The sequence below is a fragment of the Embiotoca jacksoni genome, unplaced genomic scaffold (assembly GCF_022577435.1).
Source record: "Embiotoca jacksoni isolate LCO1_2020_lvr unplaced genomic scaffold, fEmbJac1.0.p SCAF_92, whole genome shotgun sequence".
NCBI lineage: Eukaryota > Metazoa > Chordata > Actinopteri > Embiotocidae > Embiotoca > Embiotoca jacksoni.
The window spans coordinates 643,492-659,072 of record NW_027185450.1 but is presented as its reverse complement, the minus strand read 5'-3'; the positions used below and the strand labels follow the sequence as shown (position 1 = coordinate 659,072).

General features: G+C 39.9%; 1 protein-coding gene across 1 annotated transcript; it reads left to right on the top strand.

Moving 5' to 3' along the window:
• The first annotated feature begins 1,994 nt into the window (after positions 1-1,994).
• On the top strand, positions 1,995-15,225 carry yipf4 (Yip1 domain family, member 4). The gene is made up of 6 exons (XM_069141881.1): positions 1,995-2,205; positions 9,519-9,672; positions 10,850-11,021; positions 12,795-12,872; positions 12,952-13,065; positions 14,639-15,225. The coding sequence occupies exons 1-6, from the start codon at positions 2,124-2,126 to the stop codon at positions 14,774-14,776; spliced, it is 738 nt and encodes a 245-aa protein (XP_068997982.1). The 5' UTR covers positions 1,995-2,123; the 3' UTR covers positions 14,777-15,225.
• The last annotated feature ends 356 nt before the right edge of the window (positions 15,226-15,581 follow it).

Sequence of the window (15,581 nt, the reverse complement as noted above, 5' to 3'; positions counted from 1 at the left end):
TTTTAGCGGCAAAAAGGGGGATTCAGGAAGAGCTGCTGCTATTGGCCGGAATTACCGGAAGTAAAAAGGAGTGCGCTTCAAATCCTCACCTGGACAGCTCTTTGACACGGACCCCAAAGAAGACGAAGAGTTTAACATGGACATGTCGTTGCTGTAAGGACCGGTTTCTTGTTGACTCTGGAACAGGTCCGTGTCAGCCTTACCTGTGAGCTACACGAGCCTGGCTGTGTGATCACCATCGAACAGATTCAGCGACATTTCCCTGCCGCCCCACTGAGCAGCCCTCAACCCGCCCTCACCTCTCTGAAATGCGGCACCCCGCGGTAGAAAGTAAACGTACCCTAACCTTCTTTATAGCGCGGATTGACACTGCAGCCAAGCAGTGTAAAAAAAACAGTCACTATTTAATGACTCTGGCTTTTTCAACAATGTAATCTCAGCATTGGTGCTTTATTATTGATTGATTGATTGATTGATTGATTGATTGATTAATTGATTAATCGATTGATTGATTGATTGATTGTCACGCACTATCAATTTAGGTGATTTTAGGGACCTCGGTGGCTTTGATGGTATAAACACAAACACAGAAAAAATACATGAAAACAATTACATTTAACTGCCCTGGTGGACAACTTCAGCTATCTCTGCATTGTCTCACTCCCCAGAGGACCATCTCACTCCTCAGAGGACCGTCTCACTCCTCAGAAGTCCATCTCACTCCCTCGAGGACCGTCTCACTCCTCAGAAGACCGTCTCACTCCCTCGAGGACCGTCTCACTCCTCAGAAGACCGTCTCACTCCCTAGAGGACCGTCTCACTCCTCAGAAGTCAGTCTCACCCCACAGAGGACCGTCTCACTCCTCAGAGGGCCGTCTCACTCCACAGAGGACCGTCTCACCCCACAGAGGACCGTCTCACTCCTCAGAGGACCGTCTCACTCCACAGAAGTCTGTCTCACTCCCTAGAGGACCGTCTCACTCCCAAATTACAGTAATACATTCACTCAACTCATCAATATTCAAATTTTCACTAAAATGAACTTGGTATAAAATTACCTGCAAAACAACAACTATATCATCATCATTCTCATTGTGCGTTATGAAATCATTTCAAATGTATTTAAACCATTTTAGTCATTTTTCACATTGAATAATCTTTGAATAAATCTTTAAACACACTTCTCCCACAACCCAATATGTTTGTATTCATCATTTTATTTTTTTCCATGACAAGCAGGTGTGTCTTGTCATAATAAATTATGTGGATTTCTTTATTACATTAAGTTAATAAATGAGCATAGTTAATTGAGTATTTCTTGAAGTTAAAAGATAATATTGGTCATTGAAGCTCACAGAATCTAATGAAAGATTTTCCTGCAAAAAATTAAGAAAGGACAATGATACTGACTGCATTTTCTGTGGAATTAATATTGAAACTACCACACACTTATTCTGGAACTGCCCCTATACCATTATATTTTGAAGGGACTTTATCCATTATATTCATCGTAACATTTCTGTATGTACTTTTTGTTTTTTATGATATCAGCGGGTCAGAGCAAAAGCAATCGTACATCATACATCCTTAGATAATATTGGCAGAATTCCATTTTCACAAAAGTAAATTTTACACAAAAAACCCTCTTTAAATATTTCTCTAAATGAAATGCCACAATATGTACAAACCATCCAACCCAAAAGCCCGAAATACTCTTAATATATGTAACCTTTTTAATTGTTTATCTATAAATTAATGCATTTTTTCTCTTTTATTTTAGCATTTATTTATCTCATTTACCCCTAGCAGATCTAATTGTTAGTGAATTTATATTATGTATGTATATTTTCTGTTTGCACTGAGACGTGCAATCGTTTGTTAAAAAAAAGAAAAAAAGAAAAGGTTTTCCTGCAGAGTTTCTCGTGTCCCAGCGCAATGATAGGCCCTGAACGCATCAGATGACGTGTCTCTGGCCCAGCTTCCTCCACACTTCCGGGTCGTTTCCGCCGCAGACCGACGGACGGACCGGAACAACATGCGCTAGTTTACCTTCAGCGATGCGCTCCGGTCAGTGACGGCCTCACCGACGTGTCCCCGGCAGATTTCACCCCCCGCTTCGGTACATGTCCGGTCTGGGAGGGAGCACCATGCAGTTCTCTCCCACCAACGGAGACTTTACGTTCGTGTCTTCGACAGAGGCTGAAGGTAGGCTAACACTAGCCGAGCTAACAGCTAGCAGGCCTGACAGAAGCTAACCACACCTGTTCACTTCCTTGACTTCAGGTGTGATGACGTAGTGCAGCAGCCCGGTACAAATACGTTCAAGTTCAGTGACACGAACGTGTGAAATGACGCGGTGTGGTTCGACATCATTAAAGGTACCAACGGTGCTAACTGATTGTAGCTCTGAGACGTGGCTGGTTGAATCTAACAAACATCTGGAACAGCTGCAGGTTACAAATGACGGTTTGTTCTTGAACACGACATGACATCATTTAAATCATCTGCTGTTGAAGTCATTTTGCTCCGTAAACATGAATATAACAGACTTTGGTTCACAGACTGTCTGAACCGGTTTTAATACGTTTATTATATATTTATTTTATTAAACCTTCAGAGAAAATGTGTAACTTAACTACTTCATTTAAATCATCAAAACCGAAGAGAGAAGTAATTACAAAGGTCCAAACAATAACTAAACAACATGAACTACTGCTGGAATTACACTGTACTACAATCAAACACAACCAGAATAGGATCAAAGCTGTAAGGAGAGACTACAATGAGGAACAACTATAACATTTACTTTCATAAGTACTCAGTATGTACTATATGGTGATATTAATATACTGTCACGTACTGAAGTCTGCACAGTCAGGTGGAGGATCGACAGGTCACTGGATATATGGAGTATACATGAGTGGATATGGAGTATACATGAGTGTATATATAAGTATATATGAGTGTATATATAAGTATATATGAGTGTATATGGAGTATACATGAGTGTATATGGAGTGTATATATAGGTGTATATGGAGTATATAAGTGTATATGGAGTATACATGAGTGTATATGGAGTGTATATATAGGTGTAAATGGAGTATATATGAGTGTATATGAAGTATATAAGTGTATATGGAGTATATATAGGTGTATATGGAGTGTACATGAGTGTATATGGAGTGTATATATAGGTGTAAATGGAGTATATATGAGTGTATATGGAGTATATAAATGTATATGGAGTATACATGAGAGTATATATGAGTGTATATGGAATATACATGAGTGTATATGGAGTATAGATTGAGTGTATATGGAGTATACATGCGTGTATATGGAGTATACATGAGTGTATATGGAGTGTATATATAGGTGTATATGGAGTATATAAGTGTATATGGAGTATACTTTATTAATCCCCAAGGGGAAATTTTTTTGCTACAGCAGCATACAGAAGCAATAAGATAATAATAGAAATAATAGAATAAAATAATCGAATAGAATAGAATATAATAATAGAAAAGCAACAAAATAGCAGTAATAGCAGTAAAAAAATAGAAATATAAAATGCACAGTATATACAGTACATTATATATCTATATATATTATATACAAACAAGTATATACACTGCTCCAAAAAATAAAGGGAACACTTAAACAACTCAATGTAACTCCAATCAATCCCACTTCTGTGAAATCCAGCTGTCCAGTTAGGATCAACACTGATTGTGGATCAGTTTCACCTGCTGTTGTACAAATGGAACAAACAGGTGGAAATGAGGCAATTATCAAGACAACCCTATAAAGGAACGGTTCTGCAGGTGGTGACCACAGACCGTTTCTCTGTCCTCGTCCTTTCTGGATGATCGTTGGTCCCTTTTGCATTTTGCCAGTGTCCTCACCACTAGAGGGAGCATGAGGTGTCTCCAACCCACAGAAGTTGTTCAGGTAGTGCAGCTCATCCAGGATGGCACATCAATGTACACTGTGGCAAGAAGGTTTGCTGTGTCTGTCAGCACAGTGTCAAGAGGACGGAGGACATACCGGGAGACGGGCCGGTCCACCAGGAGACATGGAGGGGGCCGTAGGAGGACAACAACCCGGCAGCGGGACCGCTATCTGCTCCTTTGTGCAAGGAGGAGCAGGAGGAGCGCTGCCAGAGCCCTACAAAATGACCTCCAGCAGGCCACTAATGTGCATGTTTCTGCTCAAACTGTCAGAAACAGACTCCATGAGGGCGGTACGAGGACCCGACGTCCACAAGTGGGGTCTGTGCTCACAGCCCAACACCGTGCGGGGCGACCGGACTTTACCGGAGAACACCGAGATCGGCAGCTTCTCCGTCGGCGTCCTGCGGTCTTCACGGACGAGAGCAGGTTCACACTGAGCACATGTGACAGACGTGACGGAGTCTGGAGACGCCGTGGAGAACGTTCTGCTGCCTGCAACATCCTCCAGCGGGACCGGGTCGGCGGCGGGTCAGCGACGGTCTGGGGAGGCGTTTCTTCGGAGGGCAGCGCAGCCCTCCGTGGGCTAGCCAGAGGTACCCTGACTGCCATTAGGTCCCGGGATGAGATCCTCAGACCCGTTGAAGACCATCTGCTGGTGCAGCGGGTCCTGGGTTCTTCTGATGCAGGACAATGCTCGGCCTCATGTGGCTGGAGTTAGGGTTAGGGTTAGGGTTAGGGATGCTACGGACCGGCCCGCCCGTCCCCCAGACCCGAATCCAATCCGGCACATCCGGGACATCGCGTCTCGTTCCGTCCGCCGACGCCACGTCCACCGCAGACTGTCCGGGAGTGGACCGATGCTTTGATCCAGGTCTGGGAGGAGATCCCTCAGGAGAACATCCGTGGTCTCATCAGGAGCATGCCCAGGCGTTGTAGGGAGTGATACAGGCACGTGGAGGACACACACACTACTGAGACTCATTTGGACTTGTCTTCAGGAATCTCCACAGAAGTTGGATCAGCCTGTGATCTGATTTTTCCACTTTTATTTGGAGTATGATTCTGAATCCAGACCTCCATGGATAATGATTCTGATTTCCATTGATCATTCTGATGTTATTTTGTTCTCAACACATTCCACTATGTGATGAATCAAGATTTTAAATGGAATATTTCATTCATTGAGATCTAGGATGTGTTGTTTAAGTGTTCCCTTTATTTTTTGGAGCAGTGTATGAGTGTAGATGATTATATGAGTTTAGATGATTATACGAGTGTAGATGATTATATGAGTGTAGATGATTATACGAGTGTAGATGATTATATGAGTTTAGATGATTATACTAGTGTAGATGATTATATGAGTGTAGATGATTATATGAGTTTAGATGATTATACGAGTGTAGATGATTATATGAGTTTAGATGATTATATGAGTTTAGATGATTATATGAGTTTAGATGATTATACTAGTGTAGATGATTATATGAGTTTAGATGATTATACTAGTGTAGATGATTATATGAGTGTAGATGATTATATGAGTTTAGATGATTATATGAGTGTAGATGATTATACGAGTGTAGATGATTATATGAGTTTAGATGATTATACGAGTGTAGATGATTATATGAGTTTAGATGATTATACTAGTGTAGATGATTATATGAGTTTAGATGATTATACTAGTGTAGATGATTATACTAGTGTAGATGATTATACTAGTGTAGATGATTATACTAGTGTAGATGATTATACTAGTGTAGATGATTATATGAGTTTAGATGATTATACTAGTGTAGATGATTATACTAGTGTAGATGATTATATGAGTTTAGATGATTATACTAGTGTAGATGATTATACTAGTGTAGATGATTATATGAGTTTAGATGATTATACGAGTGTAGATGATTATATGAGTTTAGATGATTATACGAGTGTAGATGATTATATGAGTTTAGATGATTATACGAGTGTAGATGATTATACGAGTGTAGATGATTATATGAGTTTAGATGATTATACTAGTGTAGATGATTATACTAGTGTAGATGATTATACTAGTGTAGATGATTATACGAGTGTAGATGATTATACGAGTGTAGATGATTATACTAGTGTAGATGATTATACTAGTGTAGATGATTATACTAGTGTAGATGATTATATGAGTTTAGATGATTATACTAGTGTAGATGATTATACTAGTGTAGATGATTATATGAGTTTAGATGATTATACGAGTGTAGATGATTATATGAGTTTAGATGATTATACGAGTGTAGATGATTATATGAGTTTAGATGATTATACGAGTGTAGATGATTATATGAGTTTAGATGATTATACGAGTGTAGATGATTATATGAGTTTAGATGATTATACGAGTGTAGATGATTATATGAGTTTAGATGATTATACGAGTGTAGATGATTATATGAGTTTAGATGATTATATGAGTGTAGATGATTATATGAGTTTAGATGATTATTCGAGTGTAGATGATTATATGAGTTTAGATGATTATACGAGTGTAGATGATTATATGAGTTTAGATGATTATATGAGTTTAGATGATTATACGAGTGTAGATGATTATATGAGTGTAGATGATTATATGAGTTTAGATGATTATACGAGTGTAGATGATTATATGAGTTTAGATGATTATACGAGTGTAGATGATTATATGAGTTTAGATGATTATACTAGTGTAGATGATTATATGAGTGTAGATGATTATATGAGTTTAGATGATTATACTAGTGTAGATGATTATACGAGTGTAGATGATTATATGAGTTTAGATGATTATACTAGTGTAGATGATTATACGAGTGTAGATGATTATACTAGTGTAGATGATTATACGAGTGTAGATGATTATATGAGTTTAGATGATTATACTAGTGTAGATGATTATACTAGTGTAGATGATTATACGAGTGTAGATGATTATACTAGTGTAGATGATTATACTAGTGTAGATGATTATATGAGTGTAGATGATTATACGAGTGTAGATGATTATACTAGTGTAGATGATTATACTAGTGTAGATGATTATATGAGTGTAGATGATTATACGAGTGTAGATGATTATACTAGTGTAGATGATTATACTAGTGTAGATGATTATATGAGTTTAGATGATTATATGAGTTTAGATGATTATATGAGTGTAGATGATTATATGAGTTTAGATGATTATACGAGTGTAGATGATTATATGAGTTTAGATGATTATACTAGTGTAGATGATTATACTAGTGTAGATGATTATATGAGTTTAGATGATTATATGAGTTTAGATGATTATATGAGTGTAGATGATTATATGAGTTTAGATGATTATACGAGTGTAGATGATTATATGAGTTTAGATGATTATACGAGTGTAGATGATTATATGAGTTTAGATGATTATACTAGTGTAGATGATTATATGAGTGTAGATGATTATATGAGTGTAGATGATTATACTAGTGTAGATGATTATATGAGTTTAGATGATTATATGAGTTTAGATGATTATATGAGTGTAGATGATTATATGAGTTTAGATGATTATACGAGTGTAGATGATTATACGAGTGTAGATGATTATATGAGTTTAGATGATTATACTAGTGTAGATGATTATATGAGTGTAGATGATTATACTAGTGTAGATGATTATATGAGTGTAGATGATTATATGAGTTTAGATGATTATATGAGTTTAGATGATTATACTAGTGTAGATGATTATACTAGTGTAGATGATTATATGAGTTTAGATGATTATACTAGTGTAGATGATTATATGAGTGTAGATGATTATATGAGTTTAGATGATTATACTAGTGTAGATGATTATACTAGTGTAGATGATTATATGAGTTTAGATGATTATATGAGTTTAGATGATTATATGAGTGTAGATGATTATATGAGTTTAGATGATTATACGAGTGTAGATGACTATATGAGTTTAGATGATTATACGAGTGTAGATGATTATATGAGTTTAGATGATTATACTAGTGTAGATGATTATATGAGTGTAGATGATTATATGAGTGTAGATGATTATACTAGTGTAGATGATTATATGAGTTTAGATGATTATATGAGTTTAGATGATTATATGAGTGTAGATGATTATATGAGTTTAGATGATTATACGAGTGTAGATGATTATACGAGTGTAGATGATTATATGAGTTTAGATGATTATACTAGTGTAGATGATTATATGAGTGTAGATGATTATACTAGTGTAGATGATTATATGAGTGTAGATGATTATATGAGTTTAGATGATTATATGAGTGTAGATGATTATATGAGTTTAGATGATTATACGAGTGTAGATGATTATATGAGTTTAGATGATTATACGAGTGTAGATGATTATATGAGTTTAGATGATTATACTAGTGTAGATGATTATATGAGTTTAGATGATTATACTAGTGTAGATGATTATACTAGTGTAGATGATTATACGAGTGTAGATGATTATACTAGTGTAGATGATTATACTAGTGTAGATGATTATACGAGTTTAGATGATTATACTAGTGTAGATGATTATACTAGTGTAGATGATTATACGAGTGTAGATGATTATACTAGTGTAGATGATTATACGAGTGTAGATGATTATACTAGTGTAGATGATTATACTAGTGTAGATGATTATATGAGTTTAGATGATTATACGAGTGTAGATGATTATACTAGTGTAGATGATTATACTAGTGTAGATGATTATATGAGTTTAGATGATTATACTAGTGTAGATGATTATACTAGTGTAGATGATTATATGAGTTTAGATGATTATACTAGTGTAGATGATTATACGAGTGTAGATGATTATACGAGTGTAGATGATTATACTAGTGTAGATGATTATACTAGTGTAGATGATTATACTAGTGTAGATGATTATATGAGTGTAGATGATTATACTAGTGTAGATGATTATATGAGTGTAGATGATTATACTAGTGTAGATGATTATACGAGTGTAGATGATTATACTAGTGTAGATGATCCTTCCATCGTCACAGGTCTGATTCCCAGTCAGACTGTGACATAATAAAGAGGCTGCTTTCATCACAAAAACTCACATCTGTAACTCAAACTAAGACAGCTGTGTGGAATATATTGTTTTCAATCCAAATCATTTCATTTCCATTTCATCTGTTTTTTCTTGCTTGTTAGATTTTTGATCGCAGTGCGAGTAATTTGCTCTCAAAACTGTCTTTAATGCTTCTTAAAAAAGACAAACCCGCCTTCACGTGACTCCAGGTTAGCAGCCTGTTTGTGTTACAGGGGGAGGAGTCACAGGGAGACCTGTTGGACAGGGTGGACGTGGCAGGACAACTTCCTTTTACATTCTAGTGTGTGTTCAGAGCAGAGTTGCGGTTCTTCCGGTTCCTTCAGGTGGAACAGCTGATGTTGAAACAGGATGTTAAATGTTCATGGTGTGTGTGTGCATTGTGTATTTGACATCCCACCAGTCTATGAACAGGTGCGCTCCACTCTGAACACACCTGTCCTCCACAGAGCTCAGTGGAACCATCAGCACTCCGGACATTAAAGTGAACATGGGCAGCGACAGCGGGAAGGACCCGTACGCCACCACCTTCCTGAGGCAGCGAGGCTACGGATGGCTGCTGGAGGTGGAGGAGGACGACTGTGAGGAGACCAAACCCCTGCTGTGAGTTGGACCTCAACTTCTCTAGCAACGGGGGTGGGGGGGGGGGGGGGGGCAATGTTGGAGGACGGCTGGGACAGTGAAGGTTTCAGCCTGGTCTCATGACGGAAGGAAACAAGACAACTGGTTGCCTTGTTTCCTTCCTACTACAGGCGGCGCAGGTTCTGGTCCAGGTTCTGGTCCAGGTTCTGGTCATCTCATATCTAGACTACTGTAACTCCCTCCTGGCAGGTCTACCTGTTAGTACCATCCGACCTCTGCAGCTCATCCATAATGCAGCAGCTCGACTGGTCTTTAACCTCCTAGATTCACTCACACTACTCTGCTCCTCCTCCTCCTCCTCCTCTTCCTCCTCCTCCTCCTCCTCCTCCTCCTTCACTGGTTACCAGTAGCTGCCAGCATCCGTTTCCAAACATTGGTACTTGCGTACCGTGCTGTGAACAGATTGGGTCCAGTCTACATCCAGGACATGGTCCAACCTTACATCCCAGCCCCTCCCTCCACTCTGCTTCTACCAATCAGCTTGTTGCTCCTCACTGAGTTAAACACTCTATAAAATCACAACTGTTTGCTGTCCTGGCTCCTAAATGGTAGAATGAGCTCCCCATTGACATCAGGAAGCAGAAACTCTGATCTTCCACCACAAACTAAAAACACACCTCTTCCTCCTTTACCTTGAACAGTAGAACTTTAGTATCTTAACATGGAACTTACTGATAGAACTTTGTAGTTTGGCTTTCTGGAAGAAATTGTATTTTCTTGATTCTTGTTGTTCTGGTTTTGTACCCTCATGGTTGAAATGAACTTATTGTAAGTCGCTTTGGATAAAAGAGTCAGATAAATTAAATGTAATGTAATGAAATGTACAGTATGTCGTAGTAGCAACTGGTTGCCTTGTTTCCTTCCATCATGAGACTACAGTATGTGGTAGTACAGGAAGTATTTCAAAGTAGCTCCACCCTGACCGGATGGATCACTTCAATGCTCTTGAATGTAGTGATTCTACTTTAATACACGGTTTTTACATCGTTGGTACATTGTTAAAATTTTACATTGTACTGTTCGTGAAGACTATTCACACACACTCACACTCAACTGTTATGTTGAGTTTTAATCTAATTTAATGGTCTCCGGTGTCAGAACCAAGCTTCCAGTGACAGTGCTTTGTTTCCTGTGACAGAGACGAGCTGGACATTGACCTGAAGGACATCTATTACAAGATCCGCTGTGTGCTGATGCCCATGCCGTCGTTGGGTTACAACCGGCAGGTGGTCAGAGACAACCCCGACTTCTGGGGCCCTCTGGCCGTGGTGCTGCTCTTCTCCATGATCTCCATCTACGGACAGTTCAGGGTAAGCGGTGCGCATTTTTAGAGGAGGCGGGGCCACAGCATTCATTCTAGAGGGAAACGTTACCACAACATTGATTATAGAGAGGAGGCGGGGCCACGGCATTCAATTCAATTCAACTTTATTTCTATAGCGCCAAATCACAACACAGGTTATTTCATGGCACTTAACACATTAAAGTCTTTACAGCAGAACTTTACAATATTATACAGAGAAACCAACAATTCAATAATTCCAACATAAGCTAGGAGAGAAAACCTCCAACAGAGGGAAGAAAAACTCCCTTTAACAGGAAGAAACCTCCGACAGAACCAGGATCAGAGGTGGGCGGAGCATCTGTTAACAGAACCAGGATCAGAGGTGGGAGGAGCATCTGTTAACAGAACCAGGATCAGAGGTGGGCGGAGCATCTGTTAATAGAACCAGACTCAGAGGTGGGCGGAGCATCTGTTAACAGAACCAGGATCAGAGGTGGGGGGAGCATCTGTTAACAGAACCAGACTCAGAGGTGGGCGGAGCTTCTGTTAACAGAACCAGACTCAGAGGTGGGCGGAGCATCTGCCTCGACCGGTTAGGGTGAGAGGAGAGCAGAGAGAGAAAAGGACAGCATAGAGATAGAAGAGAAGAACTGTTGGTGGAGACGACAATCACAGAGCAGAGACATGCAGCTCCATGACGGGACATCTGGAAAAGAAAGAACAGAAACTACACGAGTGAAGGAACTGAATGGAGACAACAGATAATAAGAAGAAACTATGGGAGAGAAGAAGATGGTGAGGTATGAGTCAGTTAAAGAGTAGGAGGAAAGAAAAGAAGATCAGCATGTAACGAGGTCCTCCAGCAGCCTCGGCCTATAACAGCATAACTAAGGGTTGGTTCAGGTCTACCTGAGCCAGCCCTAACTATAGGCTTTATCAAGAAGGAACGTTTTGAGTCTAATCTTAAAGCTAGAGAGGGTTTCTGCCCCTCCAACACAAACTGGGAGCTGGTTCCACAGGGGAGGAGCCTGAACACTGAAGCTCCGCCTCCCATTCTACTTCTGGAAACTCTAGGAACCACAAGTAGACCAGCGTACTGAGAGAGAAGTGCTCTGCTAGGATTATATGGTTCTATAAGATCTCTAAGATATTCATTCATTCTAGAGGGGAGGCGGGGCCACAGCATTCACTTCAGAGGGAAACGTTACCACAACATTCATTATGGAGAGGAGGCGGGGCCACGGCATTCATTCTAGAGGGGAGGCGGAGCCCCAGTACTAAATTTAGAGTGGAGGCGGGGCAACAGAATTAATTTTAGAAAGGAGGCAGGGCAACAGCATACATTTATTTGAGAGGAGGCGGGGCCACCACATTTGTTTTAAAGAGGAGGTGGGGCAATGGAATTCATTTTATAGAGCCACATTCTTCATTTTAGAGAGGAGGCGGAGCCCCAGACAATTATTGATGTCATATGAACAGCTTTGGGTCGACAGAAGACAGTGTACTAAAATATTAAACAGGTGATAGTATATCCACACACTGTTCTCAGATCAGAGCCGGCGGACGGTTCCTTCAGTCAGGTGGTTCTGGTACCTTCAGCCCAGGTGAAGCTGACCTCAGCTGCAGTTTGTATTATTTAAAAACATCTCTAACTCTATAAGAAACAGAAAGGACCGGTTTGTGTGTCCTCCCTGTATCTGTGTGTCCTCCCTGTGTCTGTGTGTCCTCCCTGTGTCCGTGTGTCCTCCGTGTGTCCTCTGTGTGTCCGTGTTCACACCAAGCTGTGCTGTGTCCTCAGGTGGTGTCCTGGATCATCACTATCTGGATATTCGGATCCCTCACCATCTTCCTGCTGGCCCGTGTTCTTGGTGGGGAGGTGAGTCCCTCTGCAGTCAGTTGGTGTGGTCCAACATGAGGAACATGTTCTGACTGGGTCGTGTTGTTGTTTGGATCAGGTGTCATACGGACAGGTTCTGGGAGTGATCGGATATTCCCTTCTGCCCCTCATTGTCATCGCTCCTCTGCTCTTGGTGATCGGAGGCTTCGACCTGGTTTCTACAGTCATCAAAGTGAGGACAATAATAATAATAATGTGTAAAAATAAAGATGGAGATGGATCAGAACACTCAACATGGTTATCTTCAACACACCTCAGTTTGGTTGTAACACTGAGCTCTCTGGGAGTCCTGACTTCATGTAGGCTGTCAGCTGTCAGCGTTTCCAGAAAAGTTAGGATGCAGTATAAAATGTAAATAAAAACAGAATGCAATGAATTTTAAATCACATAAACCCATATTTAATTGAAAATAAACCAAAGACAACATATAAAATATTTTAATGGAGAAATTGTGTTATATGAAAAATGTGCTTCTTTTGCATTTTCTTTTGAATTTGATGGCAGCAACACGTCTCTAAAAAGTTGGAACAGGGTCAACAGAAGACTGGAAAGGTTGTTATGCAAAACAAAAAAAACAAAAAAAACACCTGATGGAACATCTGACTACTAATAATGTTACCATGGCAACAGATCAGTAACATGATTGGGTATAAAAAGATGATTTCAGAGAGGCAGAGTCTCTCAGCAGTGAAGATGGGGAGAGGTTCACCACTCTGTGAAAGACTGTGTTGGAAAATAGTTCAACAATCTAAGAATAATGTTCCTCAACGTAAAACTACAAAGAATTAGTGGATTTCATCGTCTACGGTTCATAATATCATTAAAAGAGGAGAGGGACCATCCAGCTTGTTATCAGCTCAGTTCTAAAGCCAGCATCTGTGATGGTACAGGATGCATTAGTGCACTTGGCATGGGTAGCTTGAACATCTGGAAGGAAGCATTAATGCTGAATGATATATTCAGGTTTTGGAGCAACATATGCTGCCATCCAGACAACGTCTCTTTCAGGGAAGGTCTTGTTTATTTCAGCAGAACAACGTCCATCCACATTCTGCACGTATTCCAACAGCATGGTTCTCTAGTAGAAGAGTCCGCTGATAAACTGGCCTCCTGCAGTCCAGACCTGTCAATCATTGAAAACATCTGGAGCATCAGGACATGAACAATACAACAAAGGAGACCCTGAACTGTTGAGCAGGTGAAATCCTCTATCAGGCAAGAATGGGACCACATTTCACTTTCAAAACTCCAGAAACTGGTCTCCTCAGTTTCCAAAGGTTTCCAGAGTGTTGTTAGAAGAAGAGTTGATGCAGCTCAGTGGTGAACATGATCCTGGAACAACTTATAGAGACGTGTTGCTGCATTAGATTCACAATGAGAATGTTTCATAAAACAATACAATTTATGTGTTTCAACATTTGATATGCTGTCTTTGGTCTATTTTCAATTAAATATGAGTTTACATGATTTGCAAATGATCAATTTCATTTTTTACTTCCATTTCACAGCGTCCCAAGTGTTTTAGAAACAGGGCTGTAGTTAATACGACGTTGACAGATATTCAACAGGAATAAAAAGGGTCGTTCCTCTCAGCAGGACAGTGACCAACTTCCTGTCTGACTGTTACTGTTTCCTGCTGTTGGTGATGAAGACGTGTGTCAGTGTTTGTGATGAAGACGTGTCTGTGATTGTGTTGTGTGCTGCTGTTGGTGATGAAGAGTGATGATCTGTGTCTCCTCTTGCAGCTGTTCGGCGTGTTCTGGGCTGCGTACAGCGCCGCCTCGCTGCTCGTCGGAGACGAATTTAAAACGAAGAAGCCCCTTCTCATATATCCCATCCTCCTCCTGTACATCTACTTCCTGTCACTATATACTGGCGTGTAATTGGACGAACTGTGGACCCTTTTTTTATCCAGTGACTCTGGAGCATGGAGTAAAAAAAAAGTCCAGCTGCAAAACCAGGATTTTTTAAAAAGGTGTTTATTTCTTTTTTAACGGTAGACGGGGATGTTGGGAGTGTATCGGTGTATATAGTTTGGTCCCTCGTGTCTTTGCTCAATAAAATGCATATGCTTTTGCAGTCTGAACGTCAGTATGCAGACTTGATGTTGAGCGGTGCACACAGTCCCCACAGCCCTGCAGACACTTCCTGGATATTCAACTTGTGATTGTATTCATGCTGAAGGAAGAACCAGAGCCGGATGACGTGTGACAGACGGAGAACCAGGAGCAGGCGGATCAGATCCAGACTGTTGTCAGCTGAATGCGGTGCACCTGTCTGTTTAATGCAGGAATAGAATCAATGGATCAATTATAGTCTTCTGTCAGTTCATCGTCTGCTGTTTCCCGACTCATCACTTCTGCATGTCCAGAACCAGCAGCCGGGCTCACTCTGGTCGTGTTCTGGACCGGTGCAGCCGACCCAAAGTGTTCACGTTCTTTAACCACTCCGAAAATACACCAGACTTTCATGAAATACATGAAATAAAACACGAGAAATGAAACAAGTTGGTTTTCAGAGAAGTTGGAGCATGACGTTTTAAGAGTCTAAATTCAACTGTATGAAATGAGATGATTAATAATAATACAGTAATAATAAAGTGAAACAACTGAAGCTTCTTACAAATGCTCAACTGATGAGACCACGTTAGTTTTGTTTGTTACTGTCATAAAAACGTGAGCAGATTAC

What these genes read in the sequence shown, in the direction of transcription:
- yipf4 (XM_069141881.1), top strand. Translation starts at nt 2,124, where the DNA reads ATGTCCGGTCTGGGAGGGAGCACCATGCAGTTCTCTCCCACCAACGGA. An exon ending in GAGGAGACCAAACCCCTGCT is followed by an intron (nt 9,673 to 10,849) that starts GTGAGTTGGACC and finishes TTCCTGTGACAG; the next exon opens with AGACGAGCTGGACATTGACC. An exon ending in CCATCTACGGACAGTTCAGG is followed by an intron (nt 11,022 to 12,794) that starts GTAAGCGGTGCG and finishes CTGTGTCCTCAG; the next exon opens with GTGGTGTCCTGGATCATCAC.